Source organism: Tamandua tetradactyla, chromosome 11, assembly GCF_023851605.1.
Source record: "Tamandua tetradactyla isolate mTamTet1 chromosome 11, mTamTet1.pri, whole genome shotgun sequence".
Lineage (NCBI taxonomy): Eukaryota > Metazoa > Chordata > Mammalia > Pilosa > Myrmecophagidae > Tamandua > Tamandua tetradactyla.
The window spans coordinates 82,090,781-82,118,534 of record NC_135337.1 but is presented as its reverse complement, the minus strand read 5'-3'; the positions used below and the strand labels follow the sequence as shown (position 1 = coordinate 82,118,534).

At 53.1% G+C, this 27,754-nt stretch overlaps 1 protein-coding gene, 1 non-coding gene and 1 pseudogene across 4 annotated transcripts; 2 read left to right on the top strand and 1 right to left on the bottom strand.

Annotated features, from left to right (window-relative positions):
- Positions 1-146: 146 nt before the first annotated feature.
- MED16 (mediator complex subunit 16) lies at positions 147-22,202 on the bottom strand. Of its 3 annotated transcripts, none has more exons than XM_077121400.1 (15): positions 22,098-22,202; positions 20,457-20,647; positions 19,273-19,380; positions 18,793-18,962; positions 15,602-16,033; positions 15,118-15,223; positions 11,676-11,831; positions 10,553-10,749; positions 9,968-10,174; positions 8,301-8,511; positions 6,504-6,637; positions 5,929-6,121; positions 5,244-5,460; positions 1,194-1,277; positions 147-691 (listed from the first exon to the last, which is right to left on the bottom strand). In XM_077121400.1, exons 2-15 carry the CDS (start codon positions 20,587-20,589, stop codon positions 565-567), a joined length of 2,475 nt encoding a protein of 824 aa, XP_076977515.1. In that variant the 5' UTR covers positions 20,590-20,647; positions 22,098-22,202; the 3' UTR covers positions 147-564. The 3 variants fall into 3 exon arrangements, with proteins under 3 accessions (XP_076977515.1, XP_076977516.1, XP_076977517.1); XM_077121401.1 differs by lacking the exon at positions 22,098-22,202 and adding an exon at positions 21,782-21,877; XM_077121402.1 differs by lacking the exon at positions 20,457-20,647 and having other exon boundaries at positions 22,098-22,187.
- On the top strand, positions 21,290-27,754 carry LOC143649172 (uncharacterized; annotated as a pseudogene).
- Positions 22,450-22,556, top strand: LOC143651153 (U6 spliceosomal RNA). Its single transcript, XR_013159885.1, has one exon. It is a non-coding gene; the product is annotated as a U6 spliceosomal RNA (small nuclear RNA).

Below are 27,754 nucleotides of genomic sequence, written 5' to 3'. Positions count from 1 at the left end.
GCCCCCTCCAGCACCCTAGGCGTGGGTGAGTGGCACACACTTGCAGTGCCCCAGAGGCTGACAGCAGAAGGACAGACAGGGACAAGGAGGGGGGAGGCCTGGCGGGGGAGACTCCCCCGTGCCTGCGAGAACAATGCCACACTGCCTTTGTGGACAGACGATTTATTAGGGCACCCATTCCGGGAGAGCTGGCCAAGGCCCCACCCTGAAGGCACAGGTGCAGAAATCAAAGCAGCACCTGGCCATGCCCACCTGCTGCTGGACAGATTCACGTGGGACGTTCTGAATGGGACACTAGGCTGTCCCGGGTCCCCCAAGCCCAGAGCTCAGGGCAAGGGCTACAATGGGCATTTTCAACCCTGGGGGTTGGGGTTCCAGGGGAGGCTGGGACCGGATGTGCCGTGAGGTACCTGTGTTGGTCCCATTCAGTCCCATTCCGGGCTGGTGGGCATCTCCCAAAGCCCCCTTACAGGGCAGGCTGTTTGCTAGTTTTGCCTGTGCTGACTCCTCCCAGGTTGCACGGGACATTGTCCCAGGCAAGGTGCAGGCAGAAGGTCTACTGGCTCAGGGGCAGCCGAGTGGCACCCGCCTCCAGAGGCCACCACACAAGCAGTTCTTGATCCAGCGCTGCTCCCACTGCTTCACAGCCGTCGTCTTGTTGGGGGACCTGAGCATTGTGACGCAGCCGCACCTGCAGACAGAGCGGAGTGGGGATTCTGGTGGGGCCCCGGACACCCTGCATGCACCACGGGTTCCCACAAGCCGCCCTAAGGCCTTGGCATACACTGTTCCATCCATTAGGAATGCTGTTCCCTGCATCTCCTCTGCACCAAGCTGATGCTGGCTCAGGCATGGGCCCATCAAAGAGGCAACCCTCCCCTCCCTGACAGGCCAAGGTCCTTAGTTCCCTGGGGGTACCTGTACCTGCACCTTTTCAAAGTGCAGCACGCGGCCCGGGGTGGGCCGACTGTAGCTGGACCATTTCTCAGTCCCCCACCCCCGAAGGGGAACCTTGGCCCACTCAGGGAGCCACTCAGGTCTGACCTCCACCCAGGACAGGAGACCCATGGCCGAAGGAGTCCACTCAGCCCCTGTAAAGACCAGCTCATATCTCCCCATGGCCCACGAGGGAGGTACTCCAGCTGAGCCTGTTCCAGAGGGGAAACTGAGGTACGCGGAGAGCTGGGCCTCACCTGGTACAGGCCTTGCACTCCTCGGTGGGGTTGGTCCCCAGGTGCAGCCTCCGCAGGTGGTCAATCCTGGGTTGGCCAGGCGCCCTGGGTGGACAGACATGAGAGCATGAGGGACTGAGGCTGCTGCGAGGTCCTGCCCACCGTGGGCAGTCGGCTGCCCTGCATTACACCCACACAGGACCAGCCACTCCATCAAACCCGGCATCGGCTTGAACGCTCTGAGGACAGGAGGCTCACTACCTCCCAGGACAGCCTATCCCTCCACACCATTTAAAGGTCTGTAAAACCCCGTGCTACCAGAATCATCCAACGAGTAGGCTGCTGTGCCACAGTAGATCATAGATGGACAAGACTGAAAAAAATAGGGCTACAAATGGCATTACAGGGTGATCCTATTTTGAGTTTTTAAAAATGAAATTAAAACAACAAATTTCTTATAAAAAATAAGTAAAATAGTTATTTTATGCATAAACCCACAGCTAAAAAGTAATTAACTTTCACAGAGAGATACACAGTGGCTTTTACAGCGTTCTTATTTCTTATTTATTTATTTATTTACATGGGCAGGGACCAGGAATCGAACCCAGGTCTCTCGCATGGCAGGTGAGAATTCTGCCACTGAGCCATGATCGCACTGCCCTTATTTCTTATCTTAACTCTAATAATTGCTTATTACTATCTTAAAAATGAGAAGAGAAAGTTTAGCTAAAAATGAATTGTCCAACTGTGGTATATACATACGATGGAATACTATGCAGCTCTAAGACAGAATAAACTTATGAAGTATATAACAACATGGATGGACCTAGAGAACATTATGCTGAGTGAGACTAGCCAAAAACTAACAGACAAATACTGTATGGTCTCACTAACTGAACCAACATTAGTGAATAAACTTGGAATATGTCATTGGTAACAGAGACCATCAGGAGATAGAAATAGGGTAAGATAGTGGGTAACTGGAGCTGAAGGGATACGGACTGTGCAACAGAACTGGATACAAAAACTCAGAAATGGACAGCACAATACTACCTAACTGTAATGTAATTATGTTAAAACACTGAATAAAGCTGCATGTGAGAATGATAGAGGGAGGAGGGCTGGGGACATAAATGAAATCAGAAAGAAAGATAGATGTTAAAGATCGAGATGGTATAATCTAGGAATGCCTAGAGTGTATAACAATAGTGAAATGTACAATGTACAAATTTTAATATTTTTGCATGAGGAAGAACAAAGGATTGTCATTATTGCAGGGTGCTGAAAATAGATGATAACTAATACTTTAAAATGTCACCTTATGTGTGAGACTAAAGCAAAAAATGTTTATTTGTTACAAAATTTAGATTTTGACTAGAGCATTTCCTAATATAACTCATGTAGATAGCTTGATTGAATGTCATAAGTACTTGGAATCTCAGGTAGTACATGAGATTTTGTTGGTTTGTCCAGAGTGATGCCCCGATGAATCCCAGAATGATTTGGTCAGTGACTGGAGAAGTATTTGCAAGCCCCCTTCGGGGAATGGTGAGAGTGGGGAGAAATTCAACTTCCCCAAGTTGAATTCTTGATATTCTCACAAGCAGTGTGGACAACCAAAGCTATAGGCTGAGCCCCCAGTCTTGGGGTTGGTTCACATGAAACTTATCCCACAAAAGATAGGTCAAGTCTACTTAAAATTTAGGCCTAAGAGTCACCCCCAAGAGAGCCTCTTTTGTTGCTCAGATGTGGCCTCTCTCTCCAGCCAACATGACGAGCAGTCTCACCACCCTCCTCCTCTCTACGTGGGACATGACTCCCAGGGGTGTGGACCTTCCTGGCAACGTGGGACAAAGATCCTGGAATGAGCTGAGACTCAGCATCAAAGGACTGAGAAAAACCCTGGAATGAGCTGAGACTTAACATCAAGAGACTGAGAGAACCTTCTCGACCAAAAGGGGGAGGAGTAAAATGAGACAAAGTGTCAATGGCTGAGAGATTCCAAACAGAGTCGAGAGGTTATCCTGGAGGTTATTCTTACACATTAAGTAGATATTACCTTGTTGTTCAAGATGTAGTGGAGAGGCTTGAGGGAATTGCCTGAAAATGTAGTGCTGTGTTCCAGTAGCCATGTTTCTTGATGATTGAACAATGATATAGCTTTCACAATGAGACTCTGTGAATGTGAAAACCTATGTCTGATGCTCCTTTTAGCTACTATATCAACAGAAGAGTAGAACATATGGAATAAAAATAAACAATAGGGGGAAAAAATGTTAAAATAAATTCAGTTTGAAACAGTGGTAAATGAAAGCGAGGGGTAAGGGGTATGGTACATATAGTTTTTTTTCTCTATTATCATTTTATTTCTTTTTCTGTTGTCTTTTTATTTTTTTCTAAATTGATGCAAATGTACTAAGAAATGATGAATATGCAACTATGTGATGATATTAAGAATTACTGATTATATATGTAGAATGGAATGATTTCTAAATGTTTTGTTTGTTAATTTTTTTTAATTAATAAAAAAAGTTAAAAAAAAAAAAAAGCCAAAAAAAAAAATGAATTGTCCGAGGGTGCATGGGGTGGCTCAGTGGTAGAAAGCTTGCCTGCCGTGAGGGAGACCCAGGTTTGATTCCTGACCCATGCACCCAAAGGAAAAAAAAAAAGAAACTACGTGTGAACTAAATGACTTATAAGTGACTTATATACATATTGGCACCCGAATCCCTCCTCGGAACCACACGGCCGGGACCTATTGGAGGCTGACCAGGGGCAGAAGCTCAGGACGTGGCCACAGCCGCTGCCCCACGTGCCTGGTGAGGAAGCTGCGGTGAGTCTTCAGGGTATGGGAAGATCCAAAGCCCAGAACAGCGAAGGGACAGAGGGGCACAGGGCACGCATATGCGTGCTCGATGAGTGCTGTTTGCACCCTCTGCCCAGACACGCCCCACCCTGGGGGCTGCCTGAGTCCCTGGGTGACACGCATGACTTCACCCAAGCGGCAGCTGCCTGGGGGAGGGGACCTGGGTAAATTCTCCTTAAGCATGCTCCAAATTTTCCAAGACAGAGTTAAAAACTCGCTGCATGACCTGCCCCGTTTTTCTATTAAGTCTTTTCCTGAAACCCAAACCTAAGCCCTTGTTCATCAGGTGCCCCGCCCACTGTGAGCACGAGAGAGAATATGCCAGAAGGTTCCAAGTTCAGGCTCACTGTGCTTTCCGGAAGGAGGCTAGAGGATGCTAATTTGTAACCTCTGCTGTCCTGGGCTTACCAAAATCGTAACCTAGAGTGACCCACACTACCCAGGGGGTTCACGTATTTCTTCTTCAACTGAGAGCATGGGGTCTGGAGGGTCCTGGCTCCAGTCCTTGGCCATGTGGCCCCAGACGAGTGACTGACCCCTCCCAGGGTCTGGGTAACTAAGGCCGGTCCAACTGGCATCCCCTGCCTCCAGGACAGACCCCCAGTGAAAACCCCAGGCACCAAGCTCAGGGAAGCACCCCAGCTGGTATAGCCCCGTGCAAGGTGGGGAGAATCAAGTGCATCCCCGTGACCCTGCGGGGAGGGGACAATGGAAGCTCATGCTGGGTCTCCTGGACCCTGCTCCACGTGCCTTCTCCTTTCCTGACTTAACCTGTGTCCTTTCTCTCTAACAAACTGCAGCTGCTAATACGACAGTTTCTCTGAGTCCTCTGAGTCCTTCTACAGAACATACACACCAAGGGTGGTCCCAGGGACCCCGACACAGCTGTCGAGGGGTTAAATGACAAATCACATACAATGCATGGAATCACAGAGCTAGACTACTGTGTTCAGTGTGTTCAATGGACACTGAAGAAACATGGGTGGGGGCCCTAAGCTAGGCGTTGGGCACCTCTCAAGGAAGGGAGGATGTGCACAGATTAATTCTAACCAGGGTGGGTGGATGAAAGGAAGTGTCCAGCTGCTAGGGAAAGGGACATTCACAGGCGGCAGGAGGTGCCTACTGGGGATGGTGTTTAGGGTGAGTCCGGAAGGAAGCAGAAGGCACCGCACATGCAAAGGGTCCAGGGCAGAGCAGGCACCCACCTGAAGAGGCCGTCAAGCTGCAGGGTGGTGGCGCTGCCAGGCAGAGTCGGGGCCTTGCCGAAGTGCAGGCGCAGGGGCTGCTTGGGCTGCAGGCGGCTGACGAGGCCATGGCTGACAGGCAGCCAGTCCAGGCTGGGGATGAGCAGCTGGCTGGGCAGCAGGCAGCATTCATCCACCAGTGTCTCGTCCGGCTCGCTGGCAGGGCCCTCGTCCCTGCCTGCATGGACAGGGGTGACAGGAAGGCCAAGCTCAGAGGCCCAGCCTGGAGCATCACCTGCCCAGGATGTGCCACGGCTTCCTCACTGCTCACAGAGAACAGGGTCAAGTCCCAGCTCTCCCCTAACTTGCTGCATGCCCTCGGGGAGCCCCTCACTCCACCCCTAACTCTGGCCTCAATTGCTTCCTCTGTAAATCAGGAATCTGCTCATTTATTTAAAAAATATTTAGAGAGCCAGGGATGCAAGTATGCTGAGCCTGCTCCTTAGACCTGGCCATATGTGACATGCAAATGGTGCTTAATAATGGCCGACATCTAAAGAACATCTGTTACGTGCCTTGACCCATGCCGGGCCTGGGGACAAAGACAGGGCTGATTCCACTGGTAGGAATTTGTGTTGTGGTGGGGGGACGCATCTGGGGCTCATTTTTTGCTGTGGGGACAGGAGCAGAGGGCTGGGCATCTCACAGCATATCCAGAGCTTGGTGAGCAGGCGGAAGAGCAGGGCCATGCTGTCCTGGGTGTCCGAGGTGGCTGTGTACACTGGCAGGCAGCTGGGCTTCAGCAGGCCCCAGATGCGGATGACGACCATCAGCTCACGCAGCATGCCCAGGGAGGTGCCGTCCCGCAGGAAGCTGTGGCCTGGGCGCAGCGGGGAGCCCTGTGGGAGAACTGCTGAGTTTGTGCAATTAAATGGGAGCCCAGCCTTCTAGGATGCCAAGTGGTCAGCTAATCCTAGAACAGAGTCTCTTGGGGGCCAGTGGATCCCCTAACCCAAGGGTTCTCACAGAGGCTGGAGGATGTACTGGCCCCAGGAGATCCTGGGCAGCATCTGGGGACCTTTGGCCACGACTTCAAAGCCCTCACCCATCCCCACCCACACTGGGGACTGGGGCGGGAGCACTGGAGGCAGGGCCATAGGGGCAGGGCACCTGGCAGTGGGCAGAGCCTCCAGACAATGGGCCGGGCCCCAGGGGAAGTGGGGCCTCATGGGTGGGCCTCACAGTGAAGGGGGGAGCACAGAGAGGGGGGGCGGGGCACACCTGGTCGGGCAGGCTGGCCAGCAGGTAGAGGACGAAGTCGCCCACCCACTGCAGGAGCTGCTGCAGCGCCTGCAATGTGTTCATGTCCAGGACAAACTCCTCTGTCTTGAGGTTGATCATGACCTTGTCAATATCTGGGGAGAGAGGGGAGGTCAGGTCACAAGCTTGGTGCCCCCTGACCGCCATCTGGCATGGCATGGACTGGGTCTACGGTGCACCTGCCCCGAGGCCAACATGGACAGTCAGGCTGTGAACACACAGACGGACGACAGTACCACCAGCCAGGCCAGAGGGAGGACAGGGAGGAGTCAGGAAGATGGGGAGGAGATGGGTGGACAGAGAGGAGCCAGGAGGACGGGGAGAAGCTGGGTGGATGGGAAGGAGCCAGGTAGATGGGGAGAAGCCAAGACAGTGGGGAAGAGTCCAGTGAACTGGGAGGAGCTGAGAGGATGGGGAGGAGCCGGGAGGACGGAGAGGAAGTGGGTGGATAGGGAAGAGCCGGGAAGACAGGGAGGAGCTGGGTGGATAGGGAGGAGCCAGGAGGATGGGGAGGAGCTGGGTGGATAAGGAGGAGCTGGGAAGACAGGGAGGAGCTGGGTGGATGGGGAGGAGCCAGGAAGACAGGGAGGAGCTGGGTGGATGGTGAGGAGCTGGGTGGATAGGGAGGAGCCAGGAGGATGGGGAGGAGCTAGGTGTCTACCACCTGCCCACACTCCTCTGGGGTCACCTGCTTATTGGACTCGGCATGACCCTGTCTCCCTGTCTTCCATGTAGCCCCCAGCAATCCTAGGGGTCTGCTGTGTCTGCAGCTATTTCACCTGCCTCCCGTGACTCTGACGGATGACTGTACCAGCTGCAGAGCAGGCTCTGAGGACAGGCAGAGCTCTGTCCAAGCTGGGACACCCACCCAGTGCATCAGACCCCACAGATATTTCTGATGGAATCAAGGGCAATCCCATGGAAACAAGCGTGGATGTGCCCATGGCTCTTGGCTCCCAGGCTAGACAGTAAAGAGCCAGGGCCGTCCCTACTGTGGCCACAGGGGATGCTGATGGCCCCCTCTACACCCCTTGGCAGGAATGTTCAACAGCCACAAATACGCCCATAGGAATTAAGTTAACTGCGAGGAAAGGGCTGGTAACCCGGTTTCCACTAGAAGTCCTGGCTGGATCACCAACTTCCTACATCCTTAAATTATTTGCCCCTTGGGAGCTGGGGAAGGGGGTGTCTCTAGGCATGGAAAAAAGAATGCAGAGAACCAGGCGCCAGGGCTCCTGCTCACTGGGGGCTTGTGTGCGGGTCTCAGGGGAGGGAACAGAGAGATTGCCTGGGGGAGGGGGCACCCACAGGCCCTGGGAGCACGGATTGCCTTGTGGCCCCTAAGCCACCCTCACAGTGCCCACCTTTGCACCCTCTAAGGGGAACGTGCTTGCGAGTGGGCTGTGTGCCTGGAGCACACAGGCTGAACCTAATGCCTTCCAAGGAGCAGGGAGGAGGGAGTCCTGTGCATGCCACTTTGCCCGGGGCCCCACCCAGAGGCCTCTGGAAAGCTCACGTTAGTTCAGGGCAGGGACCCGGGGGGTTACTGGCTTTCTGTGTGTTTATATCTTACCCACGTTTTCTACCATAAATATATGTTACCCTTACAGATGAAGGAAAAGAGTAGGCAGAGAACTCTGTCCCTAAGGGGAGGGCAGGGGAAGGCAGGGCAGGGGGCAAGTGTATGAGGAGGGTGGGGGAGGACAGGACAGGGGAGGGCAGGGTGGGAGGCCTGTGGGGGGGCTGCAGGGGGCCCACCAACGTCGGTGATCTTGGCGCAGACCTCAGCCAGCCGGTCTCCCGGGCTCTTGTCGGGAGTGTTGAGGAAGTGCGGGCGCAGCAGGGACTTGAGGGTGGAGCTGACGGCGATGAGGAAGAGCTTGGCGTGGTAGTCGCACACGCGCGTGAGCGTGCAGGGTGATAGCTTACAGAGCGAGGCCTTCATGGCCAGGATCCGCGTGGACAGCACCTGTGGGCAGCTGAGGCGGTGGGTGGGGGAGCAAGGGCCTGCCTCACCCACAGGCTGGGATGGCAGAGGACCCCTGGGTTGGCTCTGACCCCAGGCCATATCTAGAGACATGAGAGGTCGCCCCTGCTAGGGCGGGGGCTCTCCTGGCATTGAGCCGGTGGGGAGCCCAGGGAGGCCACCACATAGCCTGCGGTGGCCAGGACACCCCCCTTCCCCCTAGAGGACACCTGGTCCCATGCAGCCGTGCAAGGGGGCTGTGCTCAAGGAGAGACAAGTGGTGTACAGGCGCAGATACCCCAGGCCCAGGGTACAAGGCTGGGCAGCGCTGTCACACTTGGGGCTCATGGTGGTCCACAGATGGCCTCATGTGCTTCCTACGAGGCTACACCCCTGAGAGGGAGTTTTTTGTTCTCTTTTCTTATTGGTCATAGTTGGAAACTACTGAGTTCTAAATGCTGCCCTTATCCTGAGACTGACAGTCCACGATGGCCCTGGCTCTACCTGTCGTCTGTGGCTGGCAATTTGCTCTCTTCCTTTCCAGGCTCTAAGCCCGGATTTATTTTTGGATCTGCCTGTTCTGGCTGAGCCGCTGACACCAGAGTCCCAGGCCCACAGCGGCAACAGATGTGTACTCAGAGAAAGCGACTTGGGGGGTACGGCCACCACACCGACCACAATGCGTTTAAATCTCACCACGTTGTTTTATGAAGAAAATGTTTAAGATTAAGAAAAAAAGCAGGAAAGGACAGGAGGACACTGCTTGGCCACTAAAGTGGGAGGTGCATAAGAGTGGGCTCAGGACAGGACACCCCCACCCCCAGGGCTGACTACTCCCTGGCCCAGCCCTCCCCACTGCAGAGTCCCCCCACCTCCCGCGGACCCCCCCAACCTGCTACAGGCTCTCTCCCCACCTCCTGTGGGGCCCCACCTGCTGCAGGCTCTCCCCCCACCTCCCGCGGGCCCCCCCAATCTGCTGTAGGCTCTCCCCCCACCTCCCACGGGCCCCCACAACCTGCTGCAGGCTCTCCCCCCACCTCCCATGGGCCCCCACAACCTGCTGCAGGCTCTCCCCTCACCTCCCGCGGACCCGCACAACCTGCTGCAGGCTCTCTCCCCACTTCCCGCGGGCCCCCACAACCTGCTGCAGGCTCTCCCACCTCCCGCAGGCCCCCACAACCTGCTGCAGGCTGTCTCCACACTTCCCACAGGCCCCCACAACCTGCTGCAGGCTTTCCCCCTACCTCCTGCAGGCCCCCACCTCCCACGGGCCCCCACCTACTGCAGGCCCCCATCTGCTGCAGGCTTCCCCCCCCACCTCCCACGGGGCCCCACCTGCTGCAGGCTCTCCCCCCACCTCCTGCGGGCCCCCCCAACTTGCTGCAGGCTCTCCTCCCACCTGCTGCGGCCCCCCCCGTTACTTGCTGCAGGCTCCCCCCCCACCTCCCATGGGCCCCACCTGCTGCAGCGCAGCATTCTGGCGCGTATACTCCTCGTGCAGCCTCTCCACCAGGCTCTGCACCATGCCGGGCTGCACGTGCAGCAGGATGTCCCACCAGTCGTAGCCAGTCACCATGCAGTACTCAAGCAGGAAGAGCAGGTGCCGCAGCGCCAGGGAGACGTCCAGCGTGTGGCCCATGGAGGGCGAGATGCGGAGCATGCTCAGCTGCCAGGAGGAGGGGCCAGGTGAGAGGCACAGGGGGCTTTGGGGAGCCACTCCAGGCTCCCACATGCATCTTCCACTCTGGAGACCCTGCACGGCAGCACCCTAAGGGCAGCTTTGTAAGCACCCGCTCCGTACCACAGGCTGCCAGCACCCTAACTACATGACCCCAACACACAGGTATGGTGACTCAGGTTCAGGGCAGAAACTTGCTGAGAGCCACAGGGAGGGGACAGGGGAGTCACACCTGGGTTTCCCAGTCTCCAAGGAGACCCCTGCACCACACTGGCCCGGTAAGGTGCGGAGAGCCCATAGGCTCACTGTGCTCTGAACATGCCCCGATGCATGGGTGGCTTCGGGAGTGCCTGGCTCCACACTCACTTTGCCATGGTTGTCAATTCCCACGAGTGCCAGGGAGGTCCAGGACAACTGCATGGCTTTGAAGTGGACAGCAGGGCCTGAGGTCCGAGGGCGCTTGATGGCCGGCTCATCCACAGAGCTGTAGAAGACGGCCATGGTCTGCAGCGAGAGCCGGTGCACGATGTGGACGCTGCCGTCATGGAAGGCCAAGGCCAGCCCTGGGGGCGGAAGCACAGCAGTGGGCTCGGGGCTGAGGAAGAACCTGGACACACCCACCGATGCCCACAGGGGGCTTCCTGGGGCCCACCCAGCTCTGGGCAAGGGAAGGGGCTACTGGCGCAAAGCAGAGTCATCCGCCACCCCAGGTTCCACACAGGCCAGAGACTGCCAGCCACGTCCGACAGCCACTCTCCCCTTCTTTCTTCCAACAGCTGCCGGTCCCACCTCCCATCCTTGCAGTAGGACATAGTTTTGGCTGATGAGAGTAAACATGCAACTTCTGGGAGGACGGGGCAGGAGGCCATCCCAGGGAGTGGGCAAGGCGGATGCAAAGGCCTAGGGGCCTGGGGAGCCTCTCTGTCCAGAAACAGATCCAAAGGGCTCCATGGCAGGAGCTGAGGACAGCAAAGGCAGCAGAGGCTGAGGGTGAGGTGGAAAGGTGGGAAGGAGGGCACAGATGAGGAGATTTCAAGTCAAGAGCACACATTCAGGCTTCCAAAGGCAGGCCCCTCAGCATTTTTCTAACGACCTGGAGAGCCAGGGGAGGGGCAAGTGCAGGGACAGGTCCCAGTGACTCTAAGAGTCGGGACTCTCATCCCAGTTCAGAGAGGGGTGACTAAGGCTTAGTTGGAAAGCAGGGCTAACCCACTTAGGGAGATGCAGACTTGAACCCTGGGTCAATCCCTAAGTTGCTACAATGGGGCGCTGCTTGGTTGGAAGAGAATTCTGTCCCATTCCCACCCTGTATCTCACTGATTGCTAATAGCTCTTTACATATGAAGGACGGCAGCTGTTTTGGACAGCCAGCCTCAGAGCCCCGTCAACTTTTCAGAGCCTGAGATGGGCTGGCTGGACGCAGGCTCTGGACAGAACCTGAGCTCCAGCCCCCTCCCCGTGGGCAAGGCTGCCCCACGCGCAGCCGTACCGAGGCCTGGGTAGAACTGGGTGTCATCGGCCACCTTGAGGTCGGTGTTGGTGAGCGAGATGGGCAGCTTGGGCAGCGCCACAGCTGACACGCGGTCCAGGTCATTGGTGGCCGACAGGATCCGCCACTTGAGGATCATCGGCTGCTTGTCGCCAACTGAGAAAACGGGGCAGCAGGTGAAGACAGGGTGGAAAGTGCCAGAACGGCGAAGCCCCTGCAAGGCACCCAGGGTGGTGCCCGTCCAGCATCCCTCCTCGGGTCCCAGCTTCAGGGTCCTGTCCCAGCCCTGTCCGGGTCCAGGGAAGATGACCCGGGCCCGGCCCTGTGGAGAGCTATGGGCCCCAGCCAGGCTGCAAGGACGTCATTCTGAGTCTCCACCGAAACCAAGAACAACGTTGGAAGCCAGGAGGAATGATGCCTTATCCTCAAGTAAAGCCAGCACAGCAGAGAGATGGAGCCCCATTCTCAGCTTTGGCACCCCAAACCCCAGATGTTCCCCTCTGAACCAGCAGGACTTGGGTTCTCTGTTCTGGGTAACCTAAGCTGTGGGTGCACTCACAGCTCTCCCCACGCAGTAATTGGCCACACTCCCTGCTCTTGTTGCCCTGTGAAAATGGCCACAGGCTCAGCCCCTCCTGCACCCGCAACCTTGAAATGTGAGGCTGTGGCTCCTCTCAACAGAGGTGGACCAGGCTTGGCCAACGGGACATTAGTGGATGTGACGCCAAGCAGAGGCTCAGGAGGTGCTTGTGCCGTAGGGCTCGCCCCCTAGCGGCAGGCGGAACATGACACCGTGTCTGAGCCGGCCTGGATAGTGGGCAAGACTTGTGGAGGGGAACCAAAATGCTTGGCATGGCAGCCCAGGCCCCCCAGCAGCTGAGCACAACACAAGTGAGCCAGGGAGAGCAGCCGAGGCAGCCCAGACCACTACCACAGACACGACAGATGGCTGTCCGTTGCTTGGGCTTGTTTGTCATGCAGCAGAAGCTGACTTTTGCATACAGCTCCTCCCTGCCACCAGCATCCTTGAAGTCTTTGCCCCTGACAGTTTATATAATATGGATTTCCTTCAAATATCCTCCAAACCCAGTGACGGAGGCCCTAGAGGGAAATTGAGGCTGCTCAAACCCTAGAAAGGGGAAGGGCAGTCTCTGTCCCTGTAGAACTTAGCAATTAGTATGAATTCTACCTGGCCCTCACACAGGCGCAATAACTGCCACTTCTAAGGCAGAAGAGAGACCAGCCCATGACACTGGAAGGAGCCTGGAGAGGCTGAAACACAGGTTGGAGTGGAGTGGAGCACAGCAGTGGGGGTCAGCAGAGGCCACCTCAAGTGTTCGGCAGCTGTATCAGGGCATGGGAGGCTACTGGGTGAAAAGAGGAGGTTCTATGATTGTGATGGATGTGGGCCCATCTGTGACAAGCTCCCTGTAGCCTGGATCTGAGGGCAAGGTGGAAAGCTGGACACTGGCTGGGCCCGTGGCAAAGGGCCGGCTGTGGGGGCCTGACCTGGTGGAAGTGTCTGGCTGAAACCCAGATTTTCAGATCTGGGGATGCCTGGCTGAGACCTGGAGTTGGGGATTTGCAAATGTTTATCAAAAGGACAGATGGATACCACTAATTAAATAAATTCCTTTCTAAGAAAGTGCATTTCTTCACCACAGTTGTGTCACACCAGCCTTTGGGCCCTCTGCTGGAAAAGGAGAATCAAGTCTCAAATAATGCCTTTCTAATCATATCCTCTAATATTATAGATGTAGGACAATACTGTATCATACCTCTGTGAATGTAAAATATCTTGTACCTGCTTTATGATACATAGTAGTGACCGTGCTATATCAAACCTGTTTTCAATGATGCTATTCTAGAATTTTTTTCTTTCCAGATGATGATTGAGAAGCTAATAAAAGAAGCTAATGGTGCCAGATACCACAACAGTAATTGAACTTGCTGTTTTCTGGGATTTTGGGGTTTTTTACTTTTTTTTTTTTAATGGAGTATGCTGGGTGTCTCTATAATTTTGTTCAGATGACTGCAGAACCTGGAAAAGCTGTTGCTGCTATTGATGCATAACATACTGCTACTGGTCTTTTTATATAAATATATACAGATTTTTGGAAACTTTAGCTGTGCTGTCAACTTTGGGAAAAGTATCCCAGTTGTACCATGTTGAGTTGGCATTGTACAGAAATTAACAGCCATATTGGTCTACAAATATTAAACTTAATTTTTTTCCTTTTGTACAGGGGTAGCGCACTGTATTTAATATGTAAGGTCTTATCTACATTGGTTTGATCACAGAAACTAATAAAGTATTCTCTAAATAATGAAAAAAAAAAAAAAAAGATGGAAGAAAGGGGTCCAGGAGCTCAGAAGATAGATGACAGGGGACCCCGTAGCTACCTGCACAGAACCCATGGCAGCTCTAAGGAAAGAGACTGAGCCCTGGGGCCAACCCCTAGGCTGGCGACTCTCCCAAACAGACTGTTCGGTGACTCCCGAGGCCTGGGGCCCAGGGAGGGGGCAGCCATGATCCCTATTTACATTTAATTGCTTCTCCAGCCACAATGGGAGTTTACGGAACCAGCCCACAGGCCTCTGGACACAGTTTCATTAGTGGCCTCCGATTAGCCCCTGAACTACCATCTCCAGTGTCCGGCCACTTCAAGGTCCATTAGTGCTAATCAGTAAAAAGCCAGAGCTTTCTTCTGCTGGGAAAACATCTCCATCTCCCGAGCCAAAGCAGGCTTGGAACCCAGGACTGGTGGGGGAGCAGGCGGGAGGCAAGGGAGCCAGTGCCAACCCCTCTCTCCTGCTTGTGGGGTGCAACTCGAGTAGCTTTTCTGGCTTTCCTGGTCGTCTCAGGCCAAGGTTTCAGAATTTGGGGCTGTGTCTGGGCCTCTGAGGTGGATGACAACTCCTGGGGTGCATGCGGGGGTGAGGGAAGGTATGTCAGACGGACAGACGGCTGGACAAGGGTGAGAGAGGTAGAAAGGTGTGGGAGAGTGGGTGGGTTAAATGACATTGCCTGGGACATCTTAGCCTCAGTTTTCTCACTCTAAACCAGGGCTTCCGGTGGATTCTGTGGCCCATATATCCTCCTTGCCCTCGTGCTATGGGGCCTTTGCACTTGCAGTTCCCGCCACCAGCATGAGCTTCCCCAAGGAGCTTCCCCACCTTCTCCAAGGAGGTGGCCAGGCAGTCTGGCTTGCTGGGTGGTGGTGGGCCAGCAATTCACCTCTCTGAGCCTTAGTTTCCCCATCTACAGGACAGGAAGGATGACAGCACCCGACCCGGTGGAGTGGGGGGTTGGCAGCTGAGTCACTATACATGCAAAGTATGTGGAAAGTGCCGTCTGAATTAAAGACACAACAACTGGCCAGGCCTGGGAGGACAGGCTGGGGAGCACCAGGTGCGGTCTTGGCCCCTACAGGAGACTCACCTACGGGCGAGATCTGCTGGAAGATGTTATTGACAGGCAGTCCTTCCTTCCGCAGGGACCAGCACTCCACGATGCTGCTTGACTGGCCAGACGCACACAAAAGCACCTGGGGGGCAGGGAGGCTCGGTGGGGAAGTGACCCCTGGCACCCGATTATGGAACCTCAACTTGCCCGGTTTTGCCGAGTTTGGGGTCTCATGGGCTCATGAATACAACCAGGTGCAGCTGGCAGAATGATGGTCCCCCAAGATGCCCATGGCCTGTTGCCCGGGAGCTGATGGGTAGGGCATACTATTTGGCAAAAGAAACTTTTTTGCAAAAGGGATGAGGTGAAGGCTTGGAGGAAGTGGGGCGCCCCCCGACCATGAGGGGCCTGACGTTGTCCCAGGGTCCTTCCAGAAGGAGGTGAGGGGCCAGGGTCAGAGAAGAAGCCCCCATGAAGAGCCGGCCATGGGTGAGCGCCCCGGACCCCCGCCCTGCCTCACCTGTTCCGACATGTCGCGGGCCAGGAACTTGAGGTGGGTGAGGGCGGGGAACTTGTCCTTGCGGTTGAGGTCAGTGGTGCAGCGCATGAAAAGGGACGGGAGGATCTCAGTGTCGATGCGGCACTTCTCGCTGACCACGCTCACGCACACTTTGTAGAACTGCACGGGCGAGGCGCTGCTGCCGTCGGCCGTGGCCACCACGATGTTGCCGCCGCCCGTGAAGGCAATGTCGGCCAGGGCCACACGGCCGCGCAACCGGCACAGGCTCTCGGTGGACGTCAGCACCTGTCCGCTGGGCTTGAGCAGGGACACGGTGACCAGGCCACTGACAGTCACCGCGATCCAGCCCTCCATGGGCTTGCCGCCAAACAGCGTAAGCGACGGCGAGAACTTGACCCGGGAGAACTTCTCGCCAAAGCTGGAGGCGCCCGACTGCAGGAGAGGAAGGGGGTGATGCTCAGCATGGCTGCCACCCCCAGCCTAGGTGTCTCCACCTGGAGGGACCAGGCAACCCCCTTCCGGGAGGCACGTTCCCAGAAATACCCACACCTGGGACAACGTGGCAACATCAGTGAAAGCATGGACTTGGGTCCCTTGTGATCTGAGTCTCTAGGACCCTCAGTCTCCTCACCTGTAAGATGGACTTAATGCGCCTCTAGTCTGGAGAGTGACTGAGGATTACACAAGTGAACATGGAGTGCATAGTACAGAAGGAAAAAGTACAACTTTTCCTTCAAGAGCCAGAAAGTAAACATTTTCAGCTTTGCTGGCCAGACCTCCTCAGCTCTGCCATGGCAGCATGGAAGCAGCCACCGACAGTACACATGCACAGACGGAGGTGGCTGTGCGCCAATGAAACTTCATTTACCAAAACAGGCAGCCGGCCATCTCTGGCCCTTGGGCCGTGGTTTGCTGACGCCTGGTGTGACGCTTACAGAAAGCACCACGTAAGTACTAGCTGCTGCTACTATTACAGCTTTGTGTTCTCAAGTCAGGCTCCTTAGGTAATAATTCTCATACAGCAAAATTCACCTTTTCTGAGTGCGCGGTTGGGTGAGTCCTGACACTGCCCCCAGAGAGGAAGCCGTGCTCCATTATGGTTTGAGATGTTCCCCCGGCACCAAGCATGCCCTTGCACCCCTCTGCAGCCAGCCTCTGCCCCCTACCCCTGGCTACCACAGGTCTGGATTCAGTTGCTAGTTTTGGCTTTTCTAGAATTTCATATAAATGGGATAATTCAGTTCACAGCCTCTTTCACTCATGTAATATTTTTGAGCTTCCTCTATGCAGGTTAATTACTAAACAGAACCGAGCTGGAGACAAAACAGGGCTTCTCTAAGGGCTCTAAGGCGTGTCTGCACCCCTATTGCCAGAGAGTTCAGACAAAATGCAAATTTCCAGGACCTGCATTGGGCGCAGGTCACATGGAGCACATCCCCCAGCAAGTTTGCAAACACGGAGGTGTGAGCATACCGGGGACACGTTGGCGGTTCCTGCAGCATCACTGCAGAGAGAGAACTAGAAACATCCTAAATCTCCTCCAAGAAGAGCTGCTGGCAGTGGTCCTGGGAGACCCTGGTACAGAATTCTCCCCAGGCCAGGAGGAGAAAGGGGTGGGTGGACACACGGGTGCATCAAGACGTCCACAGGTGTCACAGAGGGGGAGTAGGTTGCTCACAAGGATCAGGCCATTTACAGGAAAGAACAGCCAGAGGCGGGTGAGAGGATCACGCAGGCAGAGAGAGGGGGCACAATCCCCTCAGGGCTTGGCATAACGGGCCTGGGTGGCTGCTTTGCAGACTCCAGGCAGCCTGTGACCTGCCAGAACTTGTTCAAGGACAAATGTGGGTGTTAATAACGTGAGTCAGCAAAAGACCCATAAGACAAAGACATAAATATACCGGTGTGATGCAGGAAAAGGTCCCTGTTGTGTTGTCAAAGGGAGGTGTGTACTGTATCATTGTGTTTTAGATTAAAGACGTTAAAAAGGAAAGGAACACATTTTCTATATATACAAAAAAATAAGCCCAGAAGGTTATATAACAAGTGAGGCAGTAAGTGGACCCTCAGTGGATATGAACAGGCGTCTGGCACTAGCATCACACGCAAGTGGCGGGGGTGGGGTGGGGGGGGACGACCGTGAAATAAGAATTCTTTTGAAATTTAAAAACAAAAGTGTCTGATCATAAAGAAGACTGATGCTTCCTGCTCTAACACAGATGAGCCCTGAGGACGCGAAGCTAGCTGAAGGAAGCCAGACACAAAAGGCCACATGCCTTGCGAGTCCACTGACAAGAGAAGATACAGGAGAGATAAATCCAGGAGGTGGATTCGTGGTTGCCAGGGGCTTGGGGTAGGCTGAGGGATGACTGCTGATCAGTGTGTTACACAAGACTAATGATGGACTAAAATTACTGAGCTGTGCCCTTCAAGTGGGTGAGTGGTAGGTAGGTATGTGTTTGTATATTTCGTATACAAAAATAAGGGGTCCGTGGGGCTCAGAGGGTTTAGACTCTGGCACAAGGCTGGTGCCACATGGCATTATCTTGGGTTCTAGGTGAGGCAGCACAGGGAAAGGGATGTGGGAAATGAGCCCTTCCCACTGCATCACCCCAGGAGAGCCTCTTGGATGAGCGGGACTTTTGACAGCCAAGTGGGGTTCAGGCACTAAGATGCGGGAATGGATGCCGGGGAGGGGTACAGCCTAAGCAAAGACAGGGAGGAGTAAGACTTCAGCATAATGATGACTGTGGCTGTGAGCTGGGCCCCCACCACTCCTTTGCTTACAGAATCCTTACCAGGCCTCCCCTGCGAGCCCCATTTTACAGTAAGGCAACCCATGTATGAGAGCAAGCTGTGAGGATTCAAACTCAAGCACTCCCTGACCCTCTGGCTTCTGCCCTTAACTGTAATGCTAAATCATGGTGTATAGGGAGGGGAATTCTGGGATTTAGTGAATCAAAGAGTGGGCTGGGTTCTAAGGAAAGCAGCTACCAGTTAAATGGGCAGCTCCCTGAGAGCAGCAGCCAGCAGTTAAATGAGTGGCTTACTGAAAACACAAGTGTTGACAACCTGACCACAGATCAAAACACCAGGGGATGTTCGTGGCAGGAAAGGAAGAAACAGGTGGTGGATGGGTAGGGTAAAGCAATCTTGCCTTGCTGTACTCACCTGCTTAGGCAGTCACCCACCTTTTCCACATGCAGCGCTAGCTTCACACCATTGTGCAGCCATGACAGAGCCACAATGGGGTCTCCCTCTGCCAGGCTGCCCACTGGGCTCTCCCAGCTGTTGGCCAGATGATCCGCCATGGTCCAGCACTTGACCTGCCCATCGGCATCAGCTGACAGGAGCCGAGAGCCTGTGGGGAACAAGCTGGTGTCACGAACCCTCTGACAGCAGACAGCTGCTGCTGAGCCACAGGGCCTCAAGGGGCCAAGGGGAGGGGACAGGCTCCCGAAGTCAGAGACAGCCTGAGTGGCACGACGGGCAGTGGGGACATTACAGGTAGACTTTGGGCACAAAGTCATAACTTGGGGGTTTGAGTCCCTCCCCTGGACTCCAGTAATGGGAGCAGGTGGCAGCCTACCCGGGGCTCCCTGGATTCCAGGTTGCGGGTGACCACCCCTACCCACGATGGGCCCTGAGGATGCCCCGGCCCCACCTCACACCTGACTGGTCCCACTCAAGACACGTGATGGCCTCCTCATGCTCCGAGTTGATGGAGTGGGCATCCCAGGGGTGCTCTGTGTCCAGGATGTGAATCAGGCGGGTCAGATCTGGGGAGACAGGGCATGGTCAGTGCTGCCGGGCCACAGCCTGGCGAGGACAACACAGTCCCCAAGGCCCCCATGGCCCCAGGGGCAGGTATGGCTGAAAAACCCACAAGGATACCTCGGAGCCAATGACAAGCATGCAGATGGCACTAATGCAAGGAATATGCTCACCTCCCATGGTGGGGACAGGGTGGGTGCAGCTGTACTGCCATTGTGATCACAGCCAGTTTTTAAAAAGGCTTAGAATGAAATTAGAGGAAAATGACCCAAAAAAGTAACAGTGGGCATCTTTCCATGGAAGGCTACGGCTGGCTCTCCTTTTTTATTCTGATTTTCTGTGCTTTTCTAATTTCCTCTCACAAGCAGATTATTCGAACAATGGGGAGAAGCCAGGCCCGGCCACTGTCTGCCCTGGGACGTGCATTCAGGCCGTCTGCAGAAATCACCACGTGCCCCCACAGGGGTGAACCAAGGGTCTCCTGACACTGCATTTACCCCTCAACCCCACCACCCTCTATTGGGTGGAAGAGTGTCTCCCAAATGCTCACCCCCAGGAACCTCGGGAGGTAAGCTTATTTGAAAGTAGGGTCTTTGCAGATGTGATTATTTAAGATGAGGCCACAGCGGGTTAGGGCAGGCCTGAATCCGGCAACAGGCGTCCTTATGATAAGAGGGAAACATGGACACAGAAGACACAAAGGGGACAATCACAGGAAGATGGAGGCAGGGATGGGAGATGCGGCCACAGGCCAAGGAGCACAGATCAGGCAGGAGGGACACTCCCCCGAGAAGTCAGGCCCTGCTGAACCCTCAATTTCCAACTTTTGGCCCCCAGACTGAGTCTACAAGTTTCTATTGCTTATCTCCCCCCAGTTTGTGGTCCATTGTTATCACAGCCACAGGGAGCTAAGCGAGACCCCAAGTTAGAGGTGGGGAGTCTCTGAGTGAGCCTGGACCATCCAGTGCACCTGCTAGGTAAGGGGTGGTTCTGGGAGTGCCAGGCAGGCCTGAGGGGCCCAGGGTTCCACTGTGGCAGGTGCCAAGGGCTCTGGGATTGTGGGGGGCTGGGGAGAGCGCACCCTGGTCGTCGCTGCGGAGGTCTGTGGTGAAGGCGATGAGGTTGCGGCAGGACCAGGCACAGACTAGGGGCACCGATGGGCAGTAGGTACTCTTGGGCCATTTCTCCCACTCGCAGACATAAGCCAGGTCCATTGCACCCAGCACCGCAGGCCAGGCTCCGAGGGTAGGCACCAAAGACGGTCATCAGCTCCTGAGGGAGGGGAGGAGGGTGGGCTCGTCATGAGTGTTGACTGATGCCTGCCCTTGGGTCTGGGGGTAGGGGGGTCAGGTAGAGAGGGGCTGGGCACCCTCACTGGGGCAGAATATTACTGGCAGAGGCAATGGCTCATGCAAAGGCTCTGAGGCTGGCCCAGGGCTGGTGTGTTCAAGGAGTGCTGGAAGGTGCGTGGCTGGGGCAGAGGGAGAGAGTGGGAGGGGGGAACAGGGCAGAGAAGGCAGGACTCCAAGGGTTATGGGAGGGCTTGGGTTTTCGTCCCCAGCAGGGTGGGAGCCCTGGAAGGCCGAGACTGATTTATGTTTTAACAGGACCCTCTGACTGGCTTTGGGATCTGGCCCAGGGACCTACCCTGGGCAGGGAGGAATCGGGTTCGACTCAGGGTTTCTGCTCTGGACAAAAGGACAATGGCTCTGCCTTGGGCTATGGCAGGTGAGAAGCCCACTTTGGCCCTGGGCTCCCACCCCAGCTCCCTGCTCCAGCACTCCCAGACCTGGGACCTCTAAACACGGCTCAGAACTTCCCTCAGTCTCCACACCTGGCCATGCCCCAGAACCAACCCCACTTTCACGACCCACAGCCCTGGCAACAAGCATTAAATAAATAACGACGACAACAATGGCGGTAACAGCAGGAGAAACTAAGCAGGGCTGTATTCTTTTCACCATTACCAGAGCCCAGTCGCCCTACTTTTTTAAGCCCTGCCCCCACACCACCAAGATCCAGTCACAAGCCCCTACAAAGTTCTCAAAGCCACACTTTCAAAGCCCTTTGCTGGCCAGACACCACCCCCGTCCAGGTCCCGCCCCCAAGTCCTGCCTAGATCCTCAGGTCTCACCGCTGGGACCTCTAGGCCCCGCCCCAAACTAGCTTCAGGCTCCACCTATGAGGCCTCTATGCCCCGCCCCAAGCCGGCCTCAGGCCCCATCCCCGGGCCCTCTAGGAAATGCCCCGAACTCGTCTCAGGCTTCGCCCCTGGCACTCCAGACCCCGCCCCAAGCCCCACCCCCGAAAACTCTGGGCCCGCCCCAAGCACGCCTCAGGCCTGCCACCCACCACGTTTGCCCTCCACCACCCGTCCCCAATTCCTCCTAGCCCAGGACCCCCGACCTCCAGGTCGCCTCAGGCTGTTCCCAAGTTTCCGTAACAACCCCAAGGCCTCGCCCCAACGCGGTCCTCCCGGGGGTGTACCCGGCACCCTTTGCTCTCCAGGCCCCGCCCCTGACTTCACAGGCCCCGCCTCTTGGCCTTCCAAACCCCGCCCGTCCGGGCATCCCCCGACTTCTCCCGGCTGCGCTGAGGGCCACACGAACCGACCACACGCCGGTTCAAAGCCCAGAGACCCCGCCGAGCTCCCGCGGCCCCACGCCCATCCAGCGGCTCGGTACCAAGACAAGCAGGCGGCTGCGGCCTGCAGTCACCATACCTCTCCGGACCCGAAGCCGCCATATTCCCCGTCACCAACGAGTCGCGCGCGCGGTGCTGCGGCTTTCCGGAGGTTTCTGGGATGGCGGCGGCAACGGCTTCTCCCTAGCGGCCATCTATTTGCATATAGGCGTGACTAGACTCCCAACAGCCACCGCAGTTTTATTTGGTAGAACGACGAGTTTCCTCAGCTCCATTTAGCAATTACAAAATTAAGTTACTCAAAATCTTATATTAATATCACAGAAAACATGTTGATTGCTAAACTCTTATACACTATAAAAGAATTTGCCCTTCCTGTAAAGATATTTTCTTCGAGCCCTATAAATACGGCATCTGCGAACCACTAGCACGTGCTCGCTTCGGCAGCACATATACTAAAATTGGAACGATACAGAGAAGATTAGCATGGCCCCTGCGCAAGGATGACACGCAAATTCGTGAAGCGTTCCATATTTTAGTTCTTGTTTCTTAAAGTTCTGGGGCGGGTGACCTGCCCACTGAGGACCCCACAGCTTCGGCCCCAAGCTCCGGTACTTATCCCGCACTTTCCTTCTCCCTGCTGGATTCTAAAGGCAGTCATTGGCTGTCAGAAAAGCCCTCTGGCCTGGGAGGCCCAGGTGCTCAGGGCTGGCCCACCACTGGGCGCCTAAGCCCCGTTCACACCAAGCAGCCATGCACCTGCTCTAGACTTTACGCTTAGATTTCCAAGACCTAACTTCGGCCTTTAAAGCTTTTGTCTTGTTTTTGCAGTTTCATTGAGACATATTCACACACCATTAATCTATCCAAAGTCTACAAGCAATGGCTCACGGTTTCGTCGCGTAGTCGTGCATTCATTACCATGATCATTTTAGAGCATTTTCATTACTCAAAAAAAAAAAATCCCATATCCTGTATTCCCCCCTATAATTGACCCTTGGCATGGTTAACGTTGAAGAAAGAATATTACAATATTACAGCTGTTTTCCATAGTTTGCATTAGTTGTATTTTTCTCCATACACCACCTGATTATTAACATCTTGTAATAGTCTCATATATTTGTTCTAGTTCATGAAAGAACATTTTTACATTTGTACAATCAACCACAGACATCATCCAACACAAGGCTCTCTGTGTGTTGTCCTCTAGCTTCCCTTCTGGTGACATACACCACCCAAAACTTCCCCCTTTCCAGCATACTCACACGCATAATTCAGTGCTAATTACACTCACAAAAACGTGCTAACATCACCTCTACTCATTTCCAAACCTTTACAGTCAACCTAAATAGAAATTCTGCGCAATTTAGGCAGCAGGTCCCCATTCTCTATATTCCCTGATTACTTGTATTCTAGATTCTAATTCAATGAGTTTATTTGTTATAATTATTTCATATCAGTGAAATCATACAATATCTGTCCATTTGTGTCTGGCTTATGTCACTCAGCATTATGTCCTCAAGGTTTACCCAGGCTCCATGCTTCAGGACTTCATTCCATCTTCCCGCTGAGTATTCCATCGTAGGCACACACTGCATTTTGTTTATCCATTACTGGTTGGTGGACACTTGAGTTGTTTCTATCTTTTGGCAATTGTGAACAGTGCTGCTGTGAACATTGGTGTGCAAATATCTGCTTGCATCGCTGCTTTCAAATCTTCTGGTTCTATACCTAGAGTGACACTGCTGGGTTATTGAGTAACTCTATACTTTCTGAGGAACCGCCAGACTGTCCTCCACAGTGGCTGCAGCTTTCTACATTCCCACTAACAGTACAAGTGTTCCTGTTTCTCCACATCCTCTCCCACACTTGTACTTTCCTGTTTGTTTCCATTCTTGTAGGTGTGAGATGAGATCTCATTGTGAGTTTGATTTGCATTTCCCTGATAGCTATGAAGACAAGCATCTTTTCATGTGCTTTTTAGCCATTTGTATTTCCTGTTTGGAAAAATGCCTATTCCTGTCTTTTACCCATTTTATAATTGTCTATGTATTGTTGATTTCTAGGATTTCTTTATATATTCTGGATATCAAACCCTTATCAGATCTGTGGTTTCCTAGTACTTTTCTCCCATTGAGTCAGCTGCCTTTTCAACCTTGACAAAGTCCTTGGAAGCACAGAAGCATCCAACTCTGAGGAGCTCCCATTTATCTGTTTTTTTCTTTGGTTGCTTGTGCTTTGGGTGTAAGGTCTAAGGAACTACCGCCTGTCACTCACTAGGGTTTTTTTTTTTAATTACATGAGCAGGCGGCAGGATTTGAACCCAGGTCTGTGGCATGGCAGGCAAAAACCCTGCCTGCTAAGCCACCATGGCCTACCCATGTACCAGGTCTTGGAGATGCTTCTCTATATTTTCTTCTAGGAGTTTTATGGTACTGGCTCTTCTATTTAAGTCTTTGATCCACACTGAGTTCATTTTTGTATAGGGTGTGAGGTAGGGCCCTCCTTCATTCTTTTGGATCTGGATATCCAGTTCTTCCAGCACTGTTTACTGAAGAGACTGCTCTGTCCCAGCTGCGTGGACTTGGGAACCTTGTCAAAAATTAATTGGCCATAATTAACAGGAGGACATCGGCTGTACCACAGCACTACCAGGGACAAATAACTGGGGGTACTGTAGGGGTGGGGAGAGGGATAAGTGATATGGGGCAGTTTTGATGTGATGTTATGTTTGCCAGTTCTTTGTCATTATAGACCAATGAAAATAGTCTAAAATTGAGTGTGTTACTAATTGTACAACCAAATAAAGATACTGCAAGACATAGTTTATTTGAGACATTATTCATGATGCCCAATAGATGGAGGGAGCCAAAGGATACAATGACAGAAGTACAATGGCGAATGATACATTTATATGATGCAATTTGGTGCAGCTACAAAAGGAAGGATGTCGAGGGGCACATGACCAACTGGATAAACCTTGGAGATAATAGGTTGTGCAGAATGAACCAGAAAACAAGAGTACAATGATGCTAAGGTCACTTTCAAAAAACGCTTGTATGAAAAAAATGAGAGCCTGAATCGTGGCCCCTTAGAGCGGCACATCTGGTCTGAAGTTGTGGATGTATTTCTGGATTCTGAGACTCTGAGCTCTGTGTATAATGACTGGTATTTCCCTGGAACTTTGATTAGCTCTGCAACACCTGAGTCCCTGAGATGGCGGGCTGCAGACCTGAACGTTAGCATAGCTGTGTAAAACAACAGTTGAAGTAACAGAGAAAGGGATCATGCCTCAATTAGAGGTTAAAACAAAGTCAGTCTGGCTGGGTCTAATGCAAATCAGAATGCAGGGTAAAAGATGATAATGTATGTACCATATGAGCTGCCGTGTGAGATTAAAGGCACAGAGGTTTATTGTGCCTAGAACTTAAATTTTCTGTAACTCACAGTCTGAGCCAGGCTCTCTGGATAGTTCATTTAGACAGCCCGGATTCCTGGAGTGCAGAACGAGAATGAGGCTGTGTAATTCTTAATGGCTTGGGGTAGTACCAGGAGACATCTCAGACTATGGTGGACAGATAATTAAAAAGTGTTGGTAGGGGTAGAGGGTGAGTGGCCTCAATTCGGCCTTGAGGCGCGCGCGATGTACGGTTCCCTTCCCCACACCCCGCACACCCCCCACCCAGCTCAAGGACCTTTGGGGAACGCCACGGTCCTTGCCCACCGGCCCATTCCTTTTGAGACCGGTTTGACCTTTAAGGCTGGAGACCAGAACTGTCCCTCAGAGCAAGCCTTGCAGGGTGGGAGCAGGGCCCATCTCACCATCTAGGAACTTTGGGAATCGGCGGGGGTGTGGGGCTCCTTGGATTTCCTAAATAGTAGCCGCTATCCTTTATTCAGCATACGCTACTTAACGGGAACATCTGATGGAGCAGATGTTCACAAAGATTGACTTCAGTCATGGCTTTGGGGTTAAGATGCTTCTTCTTGTTGAATTCTTGATATTCTCACAAGCAGTGTGGACAACCAAAGCTATAGGCTGAGCCTCCAGTCTTGGGGTTTGTTCATATGAAACTTAACCCCACAAAGGATAGGTCAAGTCTACTTAAAATTTAGGCCTAAGAGTCACCCCCAAGAGAGCCTCTTTAGTTGCTCGGATGTGGCCTCTCTCTCCAGCCAACACAGTCTCACTACCCTCCCCCTCTCTGCGTGGGACATGACTCCCAGGGGTGTGGACCTTCCTGGCAACGTGGGACAGAAATCCTGGAATAAGCTGAGACTCAGCATCAAGGGACTGAGAAAAACCTTAGAATGAGCTGAGAATTAACATCAAGGGATTGAGAGAACCTTCTCGACCAAAGGGGGAAGAGTGAAAGGAGACTAAGTGTCAATGGCTGAGAGATTCCAAACAGAGTCGAGAGGTTATCCTGGAGGTTATTCTTATGCATTAAGTAGATATCACCTTGTTGTTCAAGATGTAGTGGAGAGGTGGAGGGAACTGCCTGAAAATGTAGAGCTGTGTTCCAATAGCCATGTTTCTTGATGATGATTGAACAATGATACAGCTTTCACAATGAAACTCTGTGAATGTGAAAACCTTGTGTCTGATGCTCCTTTTAGCTACTATATCAACAGAAGAGTAGAACATATGGAATAAAAATAAATAATGGGGGAACAAATGTTAAAATAAATTTAGTTTGAAATGCTAGTGGTAAATGAAAGCGAGGGGTAAGGGGTATGGTATGTATAATCTTTTTTTTCTCTATTATCGTTTTATTTCTTTTTCTGTTGTCTTTTTATTTCTTTTTCTAAATTGATGCAAATGTTCTAAGAAATGATGAATATGCAACTATGTGATGATATTAAGAATTGCTGATTGTATATGTAGAATGGAATGATATCTTAATGTTTTGTTTGTTAATTTTTTTAATTAATACAAAAAAGTTAAAAAAATACATATTCCCCCCCCCCCCCCCAAAAAAAGATGCTTCTTCTTGGCCCACCCTGCCTTTTGCAATTCCCTTGCAGCCTTAACCAGACCTGTGTCAGCAGTTACGCTGGAGACATTGAGAGGAAGACAAAATGACCCTAGGCAATACGTGGCTTATCCAGCTTTACCAGTCTGCCATTTTGTTACCGAGAAAGCCAAAGCCAAAGGAAAAGGACAATTTCAAACCAGAGTGAATATTAATGCTGCCTTGGTTGAGGATATAATTGACCTGGAAGAGGTAGATGAAGAGATGAAGTTGTGTGATGGAAACGCTCAAGGATAATTTCAGTAAGACTCTGAATATGAGGAGATCCCTTGATCATGTTACTGTGGTAGCTGCTGATGGGAAGCTTGCTTTAAACCAGATTGGCCAGATCTCCACGAAGTCACCACAGCTGATTTTGGTAAACATGACCAGCTTCCCAGAGCGTGTAGCTGCAACTATCAAGGCTGAAGTGGAATGAATCTGAACCCAGAAGTTGAAGGGACACTAATTCGGGTCCCCATACCTTACGTAACCAGGGGACCCAGGGAAATGCTGGTGAAGCCGGTCAAACAGAACACCAGCAAGGCCAACGACTCTTTATGGAAGGTTCCTACTAATGCAATGAATAAGCTAAAGAAATCAAAGGACAAAACCTCAGAGGACACCATCAGGCCCCCAGAGAAACGGATCGGCCAAATGGCTGACGATGCAGTTGCCGGACGGACACCTGGCAATGAAGACGAAAGAACTCCTTGGATGA